The sequence below is a fragment of the Phyllopteryx taeniolatus genome, chromosome 6 (assembly GCF_024500385.1).
Source record: "Phyllopteryx taeniolatus isolate TA_2022b chromosome 6, UOR_Ptae_1.2, whole genome shotgun sequence".
NCBI classification, from domain to species: Eukaryota; Metazoa; Chordata; class Actinopteri; order Syngnathiformes; family Syngnathidae; genus Phyllopteryx; species Phyllopteryx taeniolatus.
This window is the reverse complement of record NC_084507.1, coordinates 11,204,268-11,228,046: the sequence shown is the minus strand read 5'-3', so window position 1 is coordinate 11,228,046 and position 23,779 is coordinate 11,204,268. Positions and strand designations below refer to the sequence as shown.

At 41.1% G+C, this 23,779-nt stretch overlaps 2 protein-coding genes across 10 annotated transcripts in view; both read right to left on the bottom strand.

Moving 5' to 3' along the window:
* Positions 1 to 1,620, bottom strand: part of LOC133479106 (ATP-dependent translocase ABCB1-like) — a 28,676-nt gene extending 27,056 nt beyond the window's left edge. The window contains 5 exon segments of the mRNA XM_061775619.1: positions 389 to 580; positions 652 to 710; positions 712 to 942; positions 1,037 to 1,103; positions 1,234 to 1,620. Coding sequence (XP_061631603.1) covers positions 389 to 580; positions 652 to 710; positions 712 to 942; positions 1,037 to 1,103; positions 1,234 to 1,283 — 599 coding nt within the window. The 5' untranslated portion in view covers positions 1,284 to 1,620.
* Positions 1,621 to 6,923: 5,303 nt separating this feature from the next.
* LOC133479668 (ATP-dependent translocase ABCB1-like) lies at positions 6,924 to 23,246 on the bottom strand. 9 transcript variants are annotated; one of them, XM_061776925.1, is made up of 28 exons: positions 23,178 to 23,246; positions 21,020 to 21,090; positions 20,846 to 20,921; positions 20,593 to 20,755; positions 20,476 to 20,512; positions 20,220 to 20,411; positions 19,710 to 19,881; positions 19,502 to 19,626; positions 19,105 to 19,276; positions 18,903 to 19,016; positions 18,394 to 18,504; positions 18,183 to 18,308; positions 17,416 to 17,619; positions 17,166 to 17,336; positions 16,853 to 17,014; positions 16,571 to 16,753; positions 16,336 to 16,482; positions 16,140 to 16,244; positions 13,381 to 13,458; positions 13,177 to 13,260; positions 12,887 to 13,090; positions 12,692 to 12,792; positions 11,679 to 11,819; positions 10,476 to 10,632; positions 10,182 to 10,379; positions 9,370 to 9,576; positions 9,009 to 9,155; positions 6,924 to 8,911 (listed from the first exon to the last, which is right to left on the bottom strand). In XM_061776925.1, the coding sequence occupies exons 1-28, from the start codon at positions 23,181 to 23,183 to the stop codon at positions 8,705 to 8,707; spliced, it is 3,861 nt and encodes a 1,286-aa protein (XP_061632909.1). In that variant the 5' UTR covers positions 23,184 to 23,246; the 3' UTR covers positions 6,924 to 8,704. The 9 variants fall into 9 exon arrangements, 8 of the variants coding, with proteins under 8 accessions (XP_061632909.1, XP_061632910.1, XP_061632911.1 ...); XM_061776926.1 differs by having other exon boundaries at positions 21,020 to 21,137; positions 23,178 to 23,217; XM_061776927.1 differs by lacking the exon at positions 18,183 to 18,308.
* Between the last annotated feature and the right edge of the window lie 533 nt (positions 23,247 to 23,779).

Below are 23,779 nucleotides of genomic sequence, written 5' to 3'. Positions count from 1 at the left end.
GGATGGATGTTGTAGCCACAATTGTGGCTGAGGGTGACACACCACCCCCCCTTGCCTAGACCCAACTAGAAGACTAGTATGACCACGACTTTGCTAGCTACCGAGGAATTACCAGGATCGAGGTTAGGTCTTGACGGCAAACACTCTTGAAAATGTCTGGTCTAATCTCTAATGTATACTGAAGCACACCTGCATCCATCCCCAAAATTGCATTGTGCTCAGTTATGGAAAGGAACAATCAGAGAAACCCTGCTGAATCAACATACTTGCTCCCCCGGAAAGAAGCTTCCACCTTCCTAGTCTGTATGTCGTCTGAATGGGGGATATTTTGGTCTCAGTTGGAGGTGCTTTGTTTTGAAATGGACGATGTCATTTATGTGCTACTCACTCAACGAGACGAGTGTTGAGTGTTGCTGTCTCGTTGACATCAAACCAGCCGATGTTCTGTCGCATGATACTGTGGAAAAAATGCGTGCGAATGCGTTTGATCTGCCGCCCGGCAGCCAGTGCAAAGAAAGCAGCCTGTATGTAGGCAGCCACCATCAATATCGCACCGATGATGCTGTAGTAGATGGCAAAACTGGTATGGAAGAAACAAAATTGATCAAATGTGTCTCACTGAGTGTAAATTAAGTAACAACTCCGTCTTACCTAGTAATGTTTTCCTGCAAGGTGTTGTTCGGAATTATGGTGGTGGAATCTGAAAATAGGATAAAGTGTTATGTTCTCCATTGTCATGTTAGATACGTAGCTAATTGTTACCGTCTCTATGAACTCACTGGCATGGCTGGTGTTGATTTTAGACATTCTTGAGTACAGTACAAAGGTGTCCGCCACATTCCCAAATATTACACACATAAGGGGGAACGTTAGCCCATGGACCATCGACATCACTGTCCCGAAGACGATCAGTACAACGTCTAAGCCATCTGCAAACCTAAACTGTGCTCATGTAAAAAACAGGAGAAAGAAAATGCTCAATGTTGTTAGAAAGCTGTGGCTTGAGATAGCAGATGGATAGAGACAGAAAACGTACCAGTCCAATGGGGCCAACCTTCGGTATCTTTGCCTTTTTGACTTTATTCTTTTCATTTTTCAGTTCACTGAGTCAAATATGAAAACATCATTGTAACTGCTCTCTTTTTCTTTCCTTGAGTTAGTAGTGTTTCATTATGATAATGTTTGATATGAAAACCCACTAAACCGGTTTGTTGAAGAGTTATAGAATATTACCTTAAATAAAGTTCTGTCGAGTCCTTTTGCAGCGTGTCTGTTTCGTCCATGCCTGGGTCTTGTCAAAGGAAGACGGAGGTCAAAATCCTTTTGTTCCACAACAAGAAATTTTTAATGGTCCTGTATGAAAATCAAACCATATCAGTCAGTTCGATAGAAACATTATAGACTTTAATTACTTGTGCTGGGATCACTTATAACAACACAGGTTATACTAACATATCAACTCACAGGTTCTTACAAGTGTTTAGACACTAAAAAAGAATCCCACCGCACCACTCGACAGTAGCACTGCCTTGCTCATTTTTCCACATCCTGTCCATTTTCTGTCCTCTCGTATCTGGTTCTCTTGGTTAGTTATTGCATGTCCTCACCGGGGTCCCCCCTTCAATCTGCCCACCCCCCAATCTACAAGTAACTGTTGTAATGTTACTTGTGTTTAAATATCTAGACTGTCTCACTATTGTTCTGCTGTGGTTCTCAGCCCTAGTCCCCTTGTCCACACTGTCCCCCTGTCTGTCCCCTAAATCACTTTTCTCTCCAGCTGCATTTTCAATTAACATCCATCCATCCATCCATTTTCTGAGCCGCTTTTCCTCACTAGGGTCGCGGGTGTGCTGGAGCCTACAATTAACATCAGATTAATTAAAAAAATATAATAAAATTAAGCAGAGGGAGTATTTCAAACTCCCCTGTTGCACAAGCAAAACTGTTCCAGCACAAAGGCATACAGATCTACCATTCTGCAAGGCCATGCAGCCGAACAGGACAGGTTTAAAAAAACAAAACAAAACAAAACAAAACAAAAGCATATCAGTCAGTGTAATTACCACTCAGTAATTACGGAGAAGACAAAACAGAATCCTACCTGAGAGCTTCTGAGCTGTCGTCGTTCCACACCCTCATTAGCGCTTCAATGTTTGGCAGTTTGGATCATGTACGCGCGCGCACACACACATCCACACCACCAAATGCCCAAATTGGTGTTCGGATGCAGTTTAATTTTGTACTGTACCTTCTGTCATATAGTAGAAGAGCATTTAATTGTTCTGCCTGTCAATATACGTTGCTGCGATAGATAGCTACATACATTTGTAGTAAAAAAAAAAAAATATATATATATATAATCTTCTCAATTCAACCTAAACTAATCTTATAAAGCACTGAAAAAAAACACAGCTGGGACAAAGTTCTGTACACAGATTTCAATCAAACATAAGATACAAAACAATTTAAACATAAAACAGTCAAAACAATAAAACAGGTGCAGTCTCAATGCAGTTGAATCCCAAAGGATGAAAATGGGTTTTAAGACGAGTTATAATATTAGACAGTGGGGGGGGGGGGCTTGTAGGCAGAGGTGGGTGGAGTAGCCAAATAATTGTACTCAAGTAAGAGTACTGTTACGTTAGAATAATATGACTCAAGTAAAAGTAAAACGTAGTCATCCAAATATTTACTTGAGTAAGAAAGTACTCAATGAAAAAATTACTCAAGTAAAGCGTAACATGTGAGTAGCTTCAGATTATTATTATTTTTTAATCAGAGCATGACCATCAAATAAAATTTTAAAAATAATAATATATGGGAGACGACACACACCTGCCACCATTTAAATTTTTAACTGCCCAAAAACCAACAACACATGCATTGGGCCCTACTGAAACATTATTTTCTTTATTCACTGAAATGACTTGATGAAGAAGCTGTTTGCTAACCAGACTTATGGATTGTGTGTGCATGTGCGACACCATAGGGATAGTGCTAATTTTGCCATATCCACCGCCAAAACAACAATAAAAACAGCTGCAACTTACCGCAAGGTGTTTTCTCAAGTTAGAAGTGGGCAGTCACAATTTAAGAGCTGCATGACAAAGTTGTTGTTTTCTGGAGTCTGTAAAGTAGCTAATAATGAGTCATTTTGGCTATGTGGGTGGTCATGTGACTGCCTTGTGTCGTCTGATTGGTGAATTGGAGTCAAATGACATTAGTGAGCGTGGTGAGCGTGCATACAGGCCATGGAGGCGGAGTAGATTACTCACCTGCTAATTCCAGGTCTTTTTGAAGCTCTCCACAGGTGTTCCTTGGCTCTTGGACAACTCTTCTGATTATTCTTTGGACTCCTCTGTCAGAAATCTTGCATGGATCACTTGATTGAGGCAAATTTATGGTGGTACGATTGGCTTTCCACTTACGTATTATGGCCCCAACTGTACTCACTGGAGCGTTCAGAAGTTTAAATATGCGCCTGTAACCAGTGCCATCGTTATGTTTTGCAGCAATTACTTTCCGATGGTCTTGAGACACCTCTCTGCTATCAGTGGTTAAGTGTTGTGAACATACAAATGTGTTAAAATTTGTCAGGGTTGTCAATAACAACTCCTTGGGGTGTCAAATTTAGAAGACATTTATTTTCCCTTTAGAGGGACTTTTAATCTCTTCCAGGATTGGTCTTTACCTCCCTTCACTGGACTCCCACTAGGGTAACATAGGGGTGAACAAAGTGATAACTCAAGGTAACGTGATATTAATGTTTTATTATGGTATAAGTCACTGATTGTGTAACGGCTCACTGGCTTGACAGGGTTCGATTCATACACAGTGACGGTATGAATGTAAGTGACTCTCCGTCGTGTGTGTTTTTATGTCTCAAAAGTATTTTTTTGTCAAAATGGTTGTCTATTGTCGTACTCGAGCAGCTCCAACTACTAGAGACAAATTCCTTGTGTACTTTTGACATTCATACTATTTGACATAATAAGGATTCTGATTCTGACATGGAGCAAAATTGGCCTTTGTTAATAATGATCTAGCGAGCGGGTAACACACCAGCAAAGAGTCAAATATTCATGTTAACTGGGAGGGCTGGCAGCGAATGAGTTTAACCTTTGGCTGCTCCACTACTTGCCGTTAGGTGTTACTTTGTACTTTGAATAAACCAACAACCTTTGAATAAACCAACAACCTGGAATGAAGTGTTATGAGTTGATGAATAGCAATAAGGGAGTATCTGAACTAAGTCCAATGAATGCACGCTGGTTAAAATCTGGTGACCCTGTTTGCCTTTAAGAAATTATAAATTCTGCCGAACCTGATGTCAAATATTAAGGCAATGGTTTTATAACATCACAAGCTTTGTGTAGACATATACTGTATAGTAGTATTACTTTGCTATCAAACAGTAAAAGTGGAGCGAAATAATAAAGAGGAAACTTGTGGCTAACCTTGCCGTTGCTCCTTGTTTGGGTTCTTAAGTCGACTTCAATACAGTATTTTAAAACATTAAACGTACACCACACAGTGATGACAAAAAATATAAAATTGAAATTCCTGATACTGTATTCATCTAATAACTTTAAAATTATGAGATAAAACTATGTTGTTGTATAAGGAATTAAATTGTATGCTTCAAGGGGATTTTTTAAGAATTTGTTAAAACTGTCAGGATGAACCTGACAATAGTAAAATTCTCCCTCTCTGGCCCCATCATGTACCTCAAATTAGATTTTTAAGATTATTATTTTTTAGTTTAGTTAATTACATATTTGATGTCATGCACCAGAGTTGCCCATTCCACATGTCCGTTTCTACTTTTACTTGAGTATTTATGTGAAGAGGGATCGATGCTTTTACTCCGTTTCAATGACCGACATGCCGTTCGCTACTTTTCATTCTTACGTGTGCGCGTCTGTTTTTAGACTCCATCTTCGACTTCCGCATAGGGCGCCCGTTGCGCCAATGAAACGGGATCACTAATGTCATTTGACTCAAATTCACCAATCAGACGACACAAGGCAGTCACATGACCGCGCACATAGCCTTCGCGAGCCAATTTAAATGACTCATTTTGAAAAAAAGAAGAAAAAAAAACAGCCACACGACTGTTTATTTTACACTCCAAAAAAACAACAGCTTTATCCTGCAGCTCTTAAATTGTGACTGCCCAAACTTGGATGTTTCAGCCCACTTCTAACTTGAGAAAACAACTTGCGATAAGTTGCAAATGTTTCTATTGCTGTTTTGGCAGTGGATATGGAAAAATTAGCTCTATCCCTACGGTGTCGTACATGCACACGCACACGATCAATAAGTCTGTTCAGCAAACAGCTTCTTCAAGTCATTTACGTGAATAAAGCAAATAATGTTTCTGTAGCGCCCAATGTATGTAAGTTAAGAATTGAAATGGTTATAGGTGTGTGTCGTCTCCCATATATTATTTTTTATTTTATTTTATTTGATGTTCATGCTCTGATTAAAAAATAAATAAATAAATCAGGTTACTCACAAGTTACTCTGTACTTGAGTAGTTTTTTCATTGAGTACTTCTTACTCTTATTCAAGTAAATATTTGGATGACTACGTTTTACCTTTACTTGAGTCATATTATTCTAAATTAACAGTACTCTTACTTGAGTACAATATTTGGCTACTCTACCCACCTCTCCAAAGGTTATTCTACCAGCATAACAGCCGTGTCTGCTGATTACATCTGGTTTCAACAGTGTGTCGAGGCTTTAATTGCTGAAAAGGTGGACCACCAAAGAACTGAGCAAAAGCTGTGACACTTGTGTACATAAAATTTCAAACCGAGCTTTTTCGCAGTTATTATGGGGTGTTATGTGTAGAAATTGGTCTACAAAGTAGACCCGAGTGTGTAATTGACATCATGTTACTCACTCTATGAGATGAGTGCTGAGTGTTCCTGTTTCATTGACATCACACCAGCCGAGGTCTTGTCGCATAACACTGTGAAAAAAAAAAAAACTCGTGCGGATGCCTTTGACCTGTTGTCCCACTGACAGCGAAAAGAAAGCAACTTCGAAAAAGGCAGCCATTCATATGATGGAATAGTAGATGGCAAAGCTGAAATGGGGAAAATAATTCAAATGTGTCTGATTGAGTTGAATCGACATCTCGGTCTAACCCGCTCATTTCCTCCTCTAAGGTGATGTTATGAATTATGACAGTGGAATCTGAAAATTAATTACCGGTAGTTTGAAAAAAAATCAAGTACGACAGATGTTGGATTCCAGTGACAACGGCCTTTGTCTCTTGTTCTGTGGACTTTAGGAAGAGACTTTGTAGGTGTAGCCTAGACAGAGAGGATGTCCAGTTGGTAACCTGAGGAACTCTTCTCAGCAATTTAGGTGGGTTGCTGAAGCACCAATCAAAAACTGCTGCCCAGCACACTTTTCACCACACTTCTATTCTAAATGTAATTTTTATTTAATTTACTATGCTTTTTGTGCTCCTGCAAGGGGAAATTCGATTTGCAGTACACTCTGCTGTATATATGTCGGAGCTATTGGGCGCACAGATCGTGAGCTGAGATTTGAGGGGGTGCAGTGCCTTGCACAAGGGCAACCTGACAGCAGTCAAGTTTCAGACTAGCAATACTAACACCAGAAGTACTGTGACACTCGGTTCCAAAGCCCTAGTCTATATGGATTAGCTACTTCCCAAAAATGGGGGTTGAATAATTTTGAGTGCAACAGTACAACTCATCTGAATAATGAAAATCTAGCAATGAATTCTTCCTCGGGACATTCAGCTCAATAAAGTTAAGTAATATCAGAAGATGAATAGTTTTTAAGAATCACCGCTGGGAATATTCAGCTTTTTTCCAAGACCACTGGAACGTCACTGGAACACGTGAAAGGCAGCAGCAATTTGTCAGTTTCCGATAGAAATACATTTCTGCATCCACAATTTATTCAGGTTTGTACCAACATTTAATAAATTATTTGATACATTAACATTGTTTGGCAGAGGTAATTGCATTCCATTCACAATATATTTTTACACAAATACAGTAAGTAGTGCGGCACGGTGACCGACTGGTTCGAGCGTCTGTCCCACAGTTCTGAGGACCGGGGTTCAATCCCCGGCCCCGCCTGTATGGAGTTTGCATGTTCTCCCCGTGCCTGTGTGGGGTTTCCTCCCACATCCCAAAAACATGCATGGTAGGTTAATTGACAACTCTAAATTGCCCGTAGGTGTGAATGTGTGTGCGAATGGTTGTTTGTTTGTATGTGCCCTGCGATTGGTTGGCAACCAGTTCAGGGTGTACCCCGCCTCCTGCCCGATGATAGCTGGGATAGGCTCCACCACGCCCGCGACCCTAGTGAGGAGAAGCGGCTCAGAAAATGGATGGAAGGATGGACAGTAAGTCGCACTTTCTGTGACTATAATCCATGCAATGCAGATTTATTCTGGCCACATTCGAGATGAGCTACATGTGAAAGAGCACTGTGAGGTAGGTTCTGTTAACAAAGGTAAGGCTGGTCTGTCCGCAGATGTAAGGACTTTTGAGGATAATAATGGGTAAATGCCATTTTAATGTATACAATGGTGTAAAATATAAAATAAAATATATTTTTTCCTGCTAGTAATACATTGTTACATATCATATTTGGCTAGTAGGTTTGAATTATGTTAAATCTCTTGAAATTGTCATGCACTGCAGCACTAATCCCCTCAAATGCACCTTACAGACTTCCCTTTCCTCACTTCAGTCAGTCAGTCAGTCAGTAAATCAGCCAAACTTAATCAGATTTCAGTTATTGCTTCCTATTTTTGAGTGTTTTGTGTTTGTTAATCTGTCAGTTATCTATATCCATCCATCCATCCATTTTCCAAACCGCTTGTCCTCAGTTGTCTTTATTTTTTCCCTAATGGAATCACTCCCTGATTCAGTTATACAATATACAGTATTTTGTACCTGAGAAAACATTTGATATCCCACAAAACCCAGCAAAACAGGGAGCGTATGTCACTACAATCTAGATCACTGGTGTGCTGCAGGAAATGATCCAATTTCACTTAATTGGTCTGAAATTATTATTTCCTACAAATAATGTATTTCTGATAATCTAATCTGATAATAACAACCACAGTTCAGCTACATTATAATTCCGTCCATAGCTCAGAAAGAAAGATCAGAAATCTTAAGTGCAGGGTGAGTGCCAGTCATGTGGTTAATACACTATCAAAACATATTTTTATTTTGCTTGTTTGATAGTTAAGGCCATTCTATTTTCTTAGCATGGTATTTTGTAAAAATTATTTATTGAACTTGAAACATTTTCCTAAAAACTAGACTAAACCATTTTTTGAGTTTTCATTGACTAAAACTATTATATATAGAAATGACTAAAATGTGACTAAAACTAATAAGAAATTTTTCACCCTAAGTAAATTTGTGCCTAAATTCAGACAATATTGTCATTATTTCCGTATTTATGCTTTTCTGACAATTTTGTTTGGTGATGGTATCATGTGCCTTGGCTCAATAAAGGTTGGGAAACACTGACCTTATTTAGACAAACTGAACTGAAAATTTCCTACTTGCACATCTGTGTTTGGGTGTCTTCGAGTCAACACACCAACAGTCGCGTGCGTTCAAACAAACAAACAGCCACTCTTCATTGAAAATGGTGACCTGTGAAAATAACTCAATAAAAGAGTCTTCTCATTCACTACCACAGCCCAACTGTTTAGTGACCAGCATGTGATAGACTCCCTTTTTGGCTAGCAGCTGCTGGTGCGTCCCTTGTTCAACCACCACCCCTCCCTGAAAGACAGCAATGCGGTCTGCGTTTTGGATGGTGGACAGACGGTGCGCTACAACGATACACGTCCTGCCCTGCCTAGCTTTGTCCAACGCCTCCTGCACCACCTGGATCAAGCACAAATTGGGAGGACAAATTTCAATGTGGATGCACATCAGACAGCCAAATGTGGAGCAATTCCACATGAGAAGAAAAAAAACTCACCTTCTCACTCTCAGTGTCGAGTGCAGACGTGGCCTCATCCAGAAGCAACAGTTTGGGGTTACGAAGGATGGCTCGGGCTATGGCTATTCGTTGTTTCTGACCACCAGACAGCTGGGTCCCCTTATCGCCTGCCATAGTGTCGTACTTCTGCTCGAATAAACACACGTACAAAGTCAGTACATTGAACATTACACATTGCCACTTTAAGATATTTTCAGTGACTAGGCTGTGTTCACGGAAAATGATGTGATGTTTCTTATAAATTCTTTCCTCATTGGAATTGACAGCAGAAATCTCATGACAGACGTGAGAATGAGCTTTGATCAAAAATAATTATTACCTGATACAAAAATTTGACTACCTTTGGCAAATGTTCTATAAAGCTGTGAATGTTGGCTGCTTCAGCAGCTGCCTTAATCTCCTCTATAGTTACAGTACGACTGTTGTCTCCATAGGCGATGTTTTTGGCCAAGCTGCAGTCAAAGAGCACAGGCTCCTGGGACACAATACCTATCTGAGACCTCAGCCAGCAGATGTTCAGCTCTTTCACATTCTTGGAATCAATCATCTGGAAGACAGATAACAAAAATACAACTCATGTCATCATTGAAGTTAGATGTCAAGAAAGGTTAGTAGTCCAAGTTTTGAGCAAGATGACGAAAACCCAGGCAAATCATTTGGACCAAGTCACTAGATAGGCCAAAGTACATAATCAATCAAATCAAAATAATTTGGTTCAAGTCTAAAGCTCAACCCAAAAAGTTTGGACCAAGTCTCAAGAATGTTTTAGAAAAGAAGCAGGGTATTTTGTTCAAGTTCATGTTGATTTAAACTTAAAACACAAAGACACAAGACACATTTAGCAAATGCTTAGGTCTCATCAGTTCTGTGAAGAGCACATAAATTGGCTAACAAATAAGGTGTAATTCACTGACAATGTAGTGGGACACCCGCCAGGCTTCCGTGCAAGCAGGCTGAGTTCAGTTCCCACTCAGTGACAGTGTGAATGTGATTGTGAGCGGTTGTCCATCTCTATATGAGCCCTGTGATTGACTGGCGACCAGTACAGTCTGCCTTTCGCCTAAAGTCAGCTGGGATACCTGCGACCCTGAACAGGACAAGCGTTATAGAAAATGGATGGATTGATGAACAAATGTGTGATTGTCTTCTCACCAGGTTCCCTTGCGTGGTGTCATAGAACCTCTCCAGAAGCTGGATGGTGGTGCTTTTTCCACAGCCACTGCTTCCTACTAGGGCCAGTGTCTCTCCTTTGCTCACCTTCAGATTCAGCCCTCGGAGGACGGGTACATCAGGGCATGAGGGGTAGTTAAACTCAACTCCCTCAAAGTACACATGACCATCAAATTGGTCCTGGATTTTTTTAGGAAGGAGACAGACAGTACGTCATCAATACTGTAAGCCTGTAAATGACATTGGAGCGTACTGGTTGGCAACTTCTGGGATTACCAATGACTGGCCTTCATGTGAGAGATTGTCAATAGCAGGCTGTGCGTTCAGAAGCATCATGATGTGAGCAGCTGACATTTTCGCGTTTGCATAGTTTGGAGTGAAGGAATTGGCTTCTCCAACAGCCATAGAACCATACAGAATTGCCATAACCACCCTGAGAAAGAAAACCGATTTACATATGACCACTGTTGTACTTGGACGAGTTCAATGAACGAAAGTTCATGAACTACTTCATATTTTGGGCGAACGTAACCTGAATTTAGTTAGTTTCTGCCTGATGAACGTTACTGATAATGTGCTCATTCTGGCGTCTGTGAACTGTTTTTGAACGAAAGTTCATTTTCATTCAAGAGTGGCAGATTTTGCTAGGGACTTCCAGGACAAAACCGGTCTGAACACACTATACGAGCCTTCATATGTCGGGGGTTAAACGCCGTATTTGGCAACCGATTCGGTGCAGCCGCCATACATGTTTACATGAGCGAGGTGCATTCAGGGACACTCCGTAAATGGGAGAGAATGTGTTCTTTGTTAGAAACATTATTTTTTGTATCAGTGTTTTTTTTAGGTAAAACACTTTACGGTCACACTATCACAATATGGAATTTGTTTTGTACTATAAGACTAGATAAAATATTTTATGAATATTGTCAGCCAGAGCTGCAAGGAATGTAAAGTTATCAATGTCCTTTCCCCATTGTTCATGTCATACTGTGTTGCATGTTTTTGTTTGTACATTAAGGGCAAAAGTCCTGTTTTTTGTTTCAATTCCTCATTTAAAAAAAACAAAAAAAAAAACATTCATGCAACATGTTTTTCCTCATGTTTTTGTGATTGTAGGGTAAAAGCTGCAACTGGCTACTAGTGTGGACTGAATGGGTGGCAACAATGAGGAAATGAAATGCCCGCATTTTGAGGGTAATAGTCCATCAGCAACATATTAAAAAAAAAAGAACACTGAACCAATTTGTTTTTGGACCGGTGAACTTTTAGAATTATAAACTACGAACTGAACTAGTTCATTTTGGAAACGGTGAATTGAATTTTGAACTAGCGCACGTAGAAAATGAACTTCCCCAACACTGCATACAGTATGACTGACTACTCCAGAATCCATAAATAATAATAATGTGAAGTTGTAGAGGTTATGTTTAAATGTAATGCTCCATTAAATCTTTATAAAGAAGAAATATTACTTACAGAAATACTCCTTCAACATCCATTCGTCCTTGCTCAACAAGCCAAGCTCCAAACCAGAAACATATGGCATAAGTAAAGTAGATCATGGCTTGGGAGAAAGAGAAGGCAAAACCCTGCACATGGGCCTTTTTCTGGGCATTTCTATAGAGACACACAGAACCATCAAAAGTAGCACGATGAGAAGCATTTCATCCATTTAGGGTAGGATTGAGCATCAAGAATCGAGAACCGATTGGAACCGGGACTAACGTTCCGGTTCTCCTGGAATCGTTCAAATTAAAAAACTTTGGTTCCCAGTTTCGATGCCTAGTCCACAGACCCCGATAATTGCAGCCAGCGCTAATTCCATGGATTCTTGATCCCGTTTATCCTTATCAAGTTTCTTTACAATGTCGGTCTCGCCGTCCTCCCTCTGGACTATATGTCCCTCCGTGACACCGATGTACCGCATACTTATTAATGTAAAAACTTGATAGCATACATTGAATTTAAATGTGTAGAAAGACCGCACAGATAAAATACAAATATAAAATCAGCAGAATTCCGCGTATCTACTGACTTTGCACAGTCCTGCTTCAAAATAAAAGGCTAAAAGCTTAAAACAGGAAGTCAAGTTAACACTTGCACATATAAACCATTTGATGCGATAAAACAGTCCCAAATAACTATTTAAACAATGTTATATTTAACTTTTAGCTGAAACATTAATTAATGATTAAGTCAATTGGGTTAATTCCGCACACATTGTCTTTTAGTTTGCTATTGATACTGGTTATAAAGAACCCCGAGTCAAATGTTCATTTTAGTCTATGCTGCGGGCTGCTAAGAAAATGGATATTCATAATTTGGACACCCTTTATTTAAACAATGCAAACCTTTTTTGACCCAGCCCCCTAAAAGAATCGGAATCGAGAATCATTTGGAACCGGAATCGAAATGAGGGACCGGAATCGCTCAAATTCAAACTATGCCCAACCATAATTTAGGGAGAGGTGATGGAGGCCCTCACATACCTGTAGGGAACTTCCAGGTTATTGTGATACAAAGACTCAAACTTGGGTTCCCTGGTCAGAGATGCAACTGTACGGATATTTTCGATGGCTTCTGTAACAATCTAAAAAGTTGCACCATGAAAACATCACACTGTACTATGGGGTATTTTGGTAGAGTGAGGGCAAAAGTAGTCACATCATATGGCCAATTCCCACCTGTCCAGCCTTCTCCAACTCCTTCTTGTCCTTGGCAGCTTGCCCAGCTAGCAACTCCATCTCCACAGTTCCAGCCACTGCAAGGATTGGTACCAAGACCAGTACGAGCAGGGTCAGCTCCCAGCCATTCACAAAGGCAAGAATCACACCAGTGCCTAAATTGGTAATATTCTGCACCATGGTAGCCAGACGTAGTCCCGTTACCTGAGCAGAGGTGAAACGTTTTGTGGAAAAAGAACATTTTGTGTGTGTGTGTGTGTGTGTGAGCGAGAGACTCAAAGATGCATTACCCCTTGCACTTGAGCAGCATCTGAAGCCAGCCTTGTTGTGAGCATTCCTACGCTGTTTTTATGGTCATCAAACCAGGCGAGATCCTAGAAGAAAACCAATTAATTCCTTTTCCAATGAAGAAATATTGTCCTGACAAGAAATGCCACTCTCAGTAAACTGTTTGCTGTAAAGACTGTCTCCTGAAAAATTGCAATTCCACTTACCTGCCGCATCAAAGCCTTGAAAGCTGCCAGTCTCAGTTTCAACGTCAGGATCTCTCCAGATTTTCCAAAACAGTAACCCTGTAAAAAGTGACAGACACGAAAAAAAAAAATCACAATTTGACATTGACATGAATACTTGTGACTGACTCAGGAGCGTGGTCCTTGGTTTTACAAAGTTCACTAAGACTATATGCCTTCCCTTTGCATCAATTGTCATAGTAATGCTTTAGTGAACTAGGAATGCACCGATACCTTCCGGGCAGGTGGCGTAGGAGCCATGTCAGCCGTGTGGAGATATAGTAATGTCTCCTTTATCGCAGGGGTTACTTTCCAGAACACCCCCGCAATTGTCGAAATCCGCGACGTAGTGGCCAAGTATTGTATTATTCATAAACAAGTTAAGGTTTCATGCATGCAGATATTATTTTTGTCCACCTGGCGTCACTATCCACGCATTCTACATCTTAGTAACTATGAACAAGCGCATGCCTTTAAAAGGCGGGTCTGCTCCATTGAACTTATACGGTTGTGCACAGGCGATTTCCTGTCTATACCATTATCCACTGTGATTTACAGAGACAGTCCCACTAAGGCTACCGGCATGTGTGTTAAGAATATACTTTTGTTTATTGTATTCTGTCACCGTTTGTTTAATAAAGCAATTTTAAGAGCACCAACAGGTGTTTCCATCCCCATTCTAACTATATCACCTGTTATGGATTACAATTAATTTTAACAGCCTGTGTTAGGTGCCACAAAGTATGCTTTCCAGCATCCTTTGCATCTCTCTTTGTAAATACTCTTAGTAAATCAAGCTAAACGTTACTCTTTACTTGCATTTGTTCCTGCCCATATTGTTATGAGTGCGAGCCATTGCTATACGTCGGGCGAGGTTGATGTGTGTGCATTTTATTTCATGAAACCTTGACTATCGGTTGTGTGATAAAGAGTGGCCTTCTGGTCATGTTCGCTGCATTACCAGGTAATTAGTGGCTTACCAACTGTGTAATTTGCTGTTGCTCATTCAAACTTAAAGCCTAAGTTGTCCTTGTGCAACTCAATAACACCACTCTATATTCAATTAGCCATTGATGATTACTTTACTGCAATGTACTGAACCCACAATAAGTGAACTGCTATATAGCAGGGGACGACTCCCTTTAAGGGTGGGGGATCCAATTGTTCATGTTATTCCTTTGTGGCTCTTTAGGAACAACAAGATAAATTTGAGAGTAAAACACACACGGTTGGGGCGCCATCGGGGTGGCCGACTGCCGTGGCCACCCCGAAGCGCTGCTCCTGCTGTGCTTGGAAGCACAAAGTAGAATTGCTTGAGGTGTAGGTGTGGCGAGAGGAGAACATGTCACCATTGTGCTTTGACTGCACAGACTGGTCAGTTTTTCATGAATCATCAAACAGCCTTGACCAACTGGCAGACGAAGTGTAAATCACATCAGGGTGTCACTGTCAATAATAGGTTCTGAGTGTGCTTCGGGACATTGGATGCCGTTAGAGGTTATAAACATCAAGAAAGAAACATGCCTGGAGTGTCATGTCATACCTCGGGTGTGGGCAGTAGTGGCCTTAGGAGAATACAGTAAATGCCTGCTATTTGCATTGGATAAGTAGCCCTGCTGCTGCTACTAAAAAACAAGTAATGGAGCCTCAATTACCCCTGACGTTTTTGTATTTGCCTCCTGGTATATTAATAGGCTAAACTATGGACATAGCACAAAATATGGTCTCAAAACAATTTAATATCATTTTAAACTCCTTTTACACAATTACGCTTACAAATAAATGGCAGATTATTAGATGTAGAAGAAATGTGTCTTAGGTCTGCGTGTACGTACACGTGGTGAAGATGCTCCGTAACTTCCACTAACAACCGAGGCTAAACTTTGCTCCTCCCCAACAATCAAAGCTTGTCTTAGTCGAGATGTACTGTATCACTTCAACCAGCTTCCTTGACATTTTCCTACAGTGTTTAGGCAGGGCTTTGGCAGCATCTTGACCACAGTTGGCATCTATCTGTCAGTTAAGAGTCTTTTGAGAACGTGTACTGAGAATGGTGTGCTTGTTTACGTTTAGGAACTTACTGTATTGTGTTGGCATGTCAAGTCTGCACTAAGTTGCTGACTTAATCTAATATTTAAGTTATTGTTTCATGTTGGTGACATCATTCTGTAACTTGTGTGGCGTGCATGACCACGGTTAAGCTAATGCTTTTTTTATACTGTGGATAAGTGATATTCCTGCCACTTGGCAGCTGCTGAAAGTAACTAAAAAGTGACTAGTTACTTTTCAACTCAAGCAATCAGTAAAGTAACAAAGTTACTTTTTCAAGGTAACTGTGGCGACACTGGTTAGGATATTGGCAGTTGGTACAATGTGAGTGCAAATGGTTGTCCATTTGCCCTGCGGATGACAGGTGTATTGGTCAGGGAGCACCCACATTGTCCTCAACCGAAGTTAGATGGGGATTTGCAGTGTAGAAAACAGGTGGATGGATTGAATTCATGGTAAGCATGTATCACATCCTTGTTTTATTGAATTTGTTCTTACGTCATTCCAGCCCTCTTGCCCACGCCAGTCAAATAAGACTCTTGCGGCTTGTTAATTAGGCTGCTACTAGGGTAATCAAGGCCGCAAGCTCAGTTTCAGAACTATTTACTGAAAGTGAGTGATAAATAACTAATTTATTCTTAACTGTCCTGAACAATTGTAAAATCAATATTTGTGAATGTGGGTATGCATACCTGGAGAAACATGGTGAAAAAGATTACAATTCCAATAGTTGCAAACATCATGCAAAGGAATTCTGTTTCTTTTCTGATAATCTCTTCATCAGCCTCAGCCATCACCTGAAAGTTTGTAAGAGAGCGCTGATTATCTTATTCAGAATTTTGCTTCCAGCAAAACCTGTGGTCCAAGTGGACAATAGTCATGACCTACAGCAATGAACTTTGAGAGGATGACTGCGAACAGGGGATGTAATAATCCATTGATGGCAGCAAAGATGATCCCCGTCAAAATGTAAGGCCACTCAGGAAGGTTGAAATGCATAATTTTGAGTAATGACACAGGGGGAACATTTTCATCCTGCAGAAAGTAGAAGAGAAATTCAGACTCATGCGTTACTTTATTCTTTGCTAAGAATATGAAAAACATTCAAGTAAACAAATTTCACCTCCTCCGTCTTGTCTTTGGCATCAATCAATGTTTCTCTCTCTTTTTGGTTTCCCTCCAAATGAGCAGAGAAAGAACCTTTTGTAGACTTACTCCTTCTGAAGGAAGAATCATTAAATGTTTTGGCTATTCGGCTCTTTTCATTCTGCTCACTATTCCACTGCTCCTCGGCTTTCTGGAAGGTCTACAAGATGGAGATGAGGAAACCACAATATATATTGTTCTGATAAAAGGTGAATGTCCCCCAAATGTTATGTGAAAGTGCTTTTTATGCCCGTGTTACCTGCATGGTGACAAGGGTATGATACACACCCTGTTTTTCCATCAGTTGGCTATGAGTGCCCAACTCTACAACTTCTCCATTTTGGAAGCCAGCGATGATATCAGCGTTTCTGATAGTTGAGAGGCGATGGGCCACAATTACGGTGGTACGACCCAGTCTGACCTGTACAAACGACAAAACAAAACCGTCAATTAAAAGATCAAGAGGACAAAGAACTTTGTAAAAGTAATTTCAGAGAAAGCTCCTGCTGGTACAAATTTACTTCACACTTTTCTCCCATTCGTTCCAAATGAATGAAGGTCTGCGTTTGTACCTCATCAAGTGCAGCCTGCACAAAAGTTTCACTTTCAGCATCAAGCGCAGATGTTGCTTCATCCAGCAGAAGGATTTTGGGGTTACGGACTAGTGCCCGGGCAATTGCAATTCTCTGCTTCTGACCTCCACTCATCTGAGTCCCTCGGTCCCCGACCAGCGTCTCAAACTTCTGTTCAACAACGACGACAATCTCATTATTTGTCGAAATTTGTTTGTGAGTACAGTAGAAGTCCTGAATAGAGTCATACATCAGGAAAGTTCATGATGAAGTCGTAAGCATGGGCCTCCTTGGCAGCTTGCTCTATTTCCTGCTGCGTCACGTCAGTTCGGCCGTATCGGATGTTCTCAGATATGGTGGTGGCAAAAAGGACGGGCTCTTGACTCACCATGCCAATCATCTTTCGCAGGTGGCAGATATTGAGCGAACGGATGTCATGATCATCAATAGATACCTACATATAGGGATACAAAGGTATTCTTTTTGAATGTCCTTGGTTGTTGTGAAAGGATGAACAAGGTTTGGATTATCTTTAACAAGATTCGTCAATCTTATGTTCCTTTGATTGTAACAGAACTGTTCTTTATCTATTCATCCATCCATTTTCTACAGCACTTGTCCTCATTAAAGTCCTGGGTGAGCTGAAGTCTATCCCTGCTGACTTTGAGCAAGACTTGGCATACACCCTGGATAGGTTGCAAGCTAATTCCGGGGCACTCACACCTATGGACAGTTTAGAGTCCTCAATCAAGCCGACATGTATGTTTTTGGAATGTGGGAGGAAGCTGGAGTGCCAGGAGAAAACACACCCACCTCCGTTGAAGGTATTCCCAGCATATCCAACTGGCCCCGGGGTAGACCTAGGACACGCTCTGTGAGCCCCTGGTAGAATTATTCGAGGTGACCAGATCCAGGGAAGTCTGGCCTTCCCTGTTCTGACTGCTGCACCCGCAACACAGATCCGGATAGGCAGAAGAAAAGGGATGGAGTAAACCGTTTTTACAAGTATGCACATACAGATCCCTCCTGAGGATCGTAGAACCTCTGCAAAAGCTGAATGGTGGTGCTTTTACCGCAGCCACTGCTTCCCACTAAAGCGATGGTCTGTCCACTCTTAATGCTTAGGGACATGTTGTTTAATACCTGCAAATGACAATGTGTCAATCATGCAAAGTTTGGATAAGTAGTTTGGTTTATCTGTTAGATGAAGTTAAAGTGCATGTCTTACTTTGACCTCTGGCCTTGAGGGGTACTTAAAGTGGATCTTCTTGAACTCTATGTTTCCTGTGATGACATCAAGCTTGAAGCCGTTCTCTGAGTAGCTGTCGATACTGGGTTTCTGTAAAGTGAAATTTTTCGTTTGAGCTCACTTGTGTTTTAAAATTTGGTCACAGTGGGACAAAGGAAAATATATCATAACATGCTAGACGTTTTTAGTTTTGCCTTTATTGGGCAAGGGCTAAGAAACAAACTATCATTGAGGAGACTGGGACTAGTTGTTAGTTTAAAACCTGAGACAGGAGACCCGAGCAAGGCATCCAAACTACCACCTTCCAGGTGAAATAATTATTTTTTAAAGTACTGTATTCTGATTGGTGCCTTCAGTTTGTCAGTTGTTGCATAGTGGAGCACCAGTACAGAACTGTACACATTCATCAAAACTAGAGTGACAACACATCAGCAGAAAAACAAACAGTTCTCTCTGAATGTAGAAAGAGAAAATATAACTCTCCTTACAGTGTCAATGATGCGGTACACGTGGTGTGCAGCTCCTAGGGCACTGGAAAAGGACTGGATGTTTGGTGAGGTCTGGCCAAGTGCAATTGCTCCAAAAATCAAAGCAAATAAAACCTTAACACAAATACATTGTCGTTAGCGAGCTACTGTATTGTAATAAAATTCATGACTTTTTTTTTTTTTTTTTTAAATGTCTGCTCACTGTGAGTACAGTTCCAGTAGTGTACTCCTTACTCCGAACGAGCGTACTCCCATACCAGAAGGCCAGAGCATAAGACAGGAAGATCATCATGAAGGTGAAACCCATAGCGGTGTTCGAACTTATCGCCTTCTTTATTCCCATGTTCTTAGCCTCCTCCAGGTTCTTATGATACCTGTGAGGCAATGCATAAACCAAAGAATTAAGTAGTGCATCCAGATGGCTAAAGAATCCTTTGACTTGGGCTAATACAATCTCACTGGATATACAGTAGATATGAAAAGTCTAAACACCTAGTAACCAATATATGGTTATAATCTCCCTTATAACCATGACTATAGTTGTAGATGAATGTATATTTCCACCTTCACTAAAGTTGGATACAACATTTTGCACAAACCTTTGGATCTCTCTCTGCTGACCACTGAAGGCAAAAACAGTCCTGATGGCAGAAAGCACCTCCTCTGCCACTGCGCCGGCTTTGGCATAAGCAGCCTGTTCTTTAGCGGTGAATGATGTCACCACCTAGGGAGAGACGCAGAGTATCAGCCAAGTAAGAGGAGGGTTGTTTTCAAGATGAACACAAGGTGGACAAAGAGCAAGTTTACCTTACTGAAAATGGCAGCTGATAGGCCCAGCAAGGGGCAGACGGCCAGGATGACCAGAGCGAGCTTCCATCCTATGCTTAAGCCAACAACCAAAGATGCAATGAAGGTGGAAAGCGACTGGATCAACATCCCCATTTTGTCTCCAATACCCTCTTGTATTTTATAGACATCACTGCTTGGACAAACAAGAATGACCGTCAATTATTGTAAAGTCAATATAACATCTGCCACTATGTAGAACTGCCTTTTTCTATAGGCCCTGTGGAGCAGAGCATGGACTCTGCTTCAACTACATTTGAGTCACAGACTGATAAAATAGCCATGAAACAACACTTTCATACACCAGCATACGTGTTGAAGCTCGAAGTCATCTTACATGGCTTAGGTCACATATGCACATCTGACCAGTTTATATCATCCTACATGGTAACTTTAAAAACTTCAATTAAAAGATACATTTTCTATAGTATGTCCCCTTTAAGCTGAAAGGATTTTGTAAATGTTACTCACTCAACAAGGCGAGTGTTGAGTGTTCCTGTCTCATTGACATCAAACCAGCCGATGTCCTGTCGCATGATACTGTGGAAAAAACACTTGCGGATGCGTGTGACCTGCCGTACAGCAGCCAGTGTAAAAAAAGCAACCTGCATGTAGGCGGCCACCAGCACCAAGACCCCTGTGATGGCGAAGTAAATAGAAAAGCTGGAAAGGAAAAACAAATTGTCAAATGTGTCCCAGTGAATGTAAATTGACTTCTTGGTTTTACCTGGCCATGTCATCCTGTAAGGTGCTGTTGGTGAAAACTGAAAATAGAGACAATAAAGTGTCATATTCTTCATCAGTAAAGTCAGGTTACAATTTGTCATTGTCTCTGTCAACTCACGAAGGTGGCGGGTATTGTTTTTGGACATTGCTGAGTACTGTATAAATCTGTCTGCCATATGACCAAAGACAACACACATGAGGGGGAACACCAGCCCATGGGCCACCGACATCACTGTCCCGAGGAAGATTAGTAAAAGGTCCAAGCCATCTGCAAACCTGAACTGTGCTCATGTCACAAAACAGGAATTGTCATCATACAGTAAGTCTTCAAAGTCATTAGAAAGCACAACACTGTAATGTAGACAACATACCAGCTCAATGGGGCCAACTGTGACATTTTTTCCCTCTGTTTCCTTCTTCTTTGTGCTTCCTGATGTATTGTACTCACTGTGACAAAAATGAAGACGTTTTTGATTAATTCATTGTACGGTGCTTGAATATGAAAATCTACTGAACTAGTTTGTTGAAGAGATGCAGAATATCACCTTAAGTAAATATTTGTGTTGTGATCGGGGAGGTTGTTTTGCAACTTGTCTGTTTCATCCATGTCTGGGGTCTGCCAGAGGGGAGACAGAGGGTGTGGTACTCTGGTTCACAAGATTTCTTTTAAAAAACAAATCAAACAAACAATAGTCCTTTCTGATAATGAAGCCATTCCAAAGGATTCACAGCTGACCACTTAATAATGGTAAAGGTACAAAACAGACCCCTATCTTGTCCCCTCTTTGAAATGTATATTCCAGTCTTTCAGTTATGAGCTTTTACAAAAATGTAATTTACTATTTAGAAATTGAATGATTGAGAGTCATTTGCAGAATCAAATGTATTTATTTATATAGGACTTTTCATACATGCAAATGCAACACAAAGTGCTTTGCAGAAATTGAAACTGACAAGTATACAATAAAAGAAGTATGCCCACCAATCCCACGCCCACATGTAAGCGCAAAATACACCCGCATGAACACGCCAAACCCGTACGCACACAGCACACATTGTTTAATAGCGTGTATACATGGCAAGGCACTGAGGAGCCAGGCGAGGAAAGACAGCTTGTGGGAGCCAGCCACACCGAGAGGTGCCGCCACCCCCATTCACAGAGGATGCCGCTGCAAAGACCATGACCCGGGAAGACTGGAATGGCCTCCCCACATTGTGCGGCGCCCCCATGTCCCCCAGGCCACGGGGAAACTGGAGAATGGCATCCCTGTGGCCAGATAACTCATACAGAAACGAAATAAATACTTAAGAAATCAGTGAAAAGCTCGAGTAAATAAGTGAGTCTTGAGCCTCCTTTTAAAAGCATCAACAGCCGTGACTCTGACTCGAGCAGCAAGTGAAGGTGACTGCAAGAGAAGGTCTGGAAAAAACAGCGCCAGGAAACTACTAATTGCCCGCGACCGTAGTGAGGTGAAGCGGAACGGAAGTTGAATGAATGAATGAACGGAACCCAGTGAAGTACAGTAGTGCACTTAAACATTTCTTCATCTGCCATCCACGTGTTGTTGTCCATTCAGCCAGTAGATGGCAGTGTAAGACATGTATAACGTGTCTTACTGCGCATGCGTCCTCTGACACCAGTCTCATTCAATTCAGATTTTCTTGTATACGTTGATTTGTTTATTTTTAAAACGTTCACCCAACGCACAGCCTTGTCTCTATTACTGTCCTAAACGGCTTCAGGTTTGTAGGTGAATTTTCAACTTTAAGCAAGTTTATCGCGCTTCTGAACTTTCTGCTCGACGCCATACCTGTCCTTATTAATGAAAGGGCTAGGCTCCATATTTGATACTTTCGGTGCTAATGAGGCTCTGAATTTATTCATATCTTTAAAAGCAAGCCCATTTGCTGAGAGCCAACGTCACCAGCGAGCCTTCCTGGGGTTTGAATCACAATGTTACAATTTCGTCTAAATGGAACAAACGGAACGGGTTAATTGTTTTATCCCCGTTTTGTTTCTTGTCAAACTGGATTATTACTCCGATGTGACGTCATGCACTCTTTAGTGGAATTTTGAATGAGGAGGATAAGAAGTGAAGCAAATGCATGGACTTGTTGCTACTATGAGTTCTTACGTGGAGGAGGCAGCGATTCCAAAGCTTGCTGGCACGATAGATACAGTTGCTGCCTTTTTTTTTTTTTTTTTTTTTTTAAAAGGGATGTTAATGTAATTTGGACATCATCTGCTAATCGAGTGGAATGACTGTGGATTTGACTACATTTTATACGTTGGTCGTGTGAAAAAAATGTGACGGCGCTTGAGGCAGGACGATGCATACTTTTTGTTTTTGCAAACACAAGAGCCTTCCTGCCATGCATGCCTTCCTAAATTACTGTTTTCGAACACGACTTCACACCGCCCAACGATCAACAGAACAAACTCCAGTGTTAACCAAGTATTTGATTTATAAAACAAACAAAAACAAACACACAGCCATGCAGGAAGCTGAAAAAAAAAAGCCAGCAACAGTCGCCATTGCATTTAAACTTCCGTTAAACGTGATATAGAAACGAATACATGAGCAAAATTCACTTTTGGCAATACTCCTCAGGCAACACGTCAGACCCTACTGACCCCATTGCACAATTCACCGCACAATAACCAATTTGAACGATCAAAAGTGTCATTTTTCATTGCCATACCTGCATTGCGCAGCAGTGTTCCAACCGGAGCCAGCGCTGCCCTCCGTTATGATGCGCCTCCCACTGGCTGAAAAACATACATTTCATTCTAACTGGTTACACGAGGCGTGTAAAACACATTGGAGTTCAGGGGCCACATAAAGCCTTTCTTACCGTACCAGACATAATAAATTCGTTTTTCCCTTTGTTTGAATGCAAAACAACTTAAATACATTAGGAAAATCTTTTTTTTTTAGTTTTTTTTAATTATTATTTTATAAAATGGTGGTCACTTGTGAGCACAACTGCCTCACAATTCTGAGGACCTGGGTTCAAATCCAGCCTCGCCTCTGTGGAGTTTGCATGTTCTCCCCGTCTTCGGGTTTTCTCCGGTTTCCTCCCAACATCCCAAAAACATGCATGGTAGGTTGATTGAAGACTCTAAATTGCCCATAGGTGTGAACGGTTGCTTGCTGTTATGGGCCCTGCGTTTGGCTGGCAACCAGTTCAGGGTGTACGCCCCAAGTCACCTGGGATAGGCTCCGGCACGCCCGCGACCCTAGTGAGGACAAGCAGTATGGAAAATGGATGGCTGGCATTTTACAAAACAACCTCAGATTCTA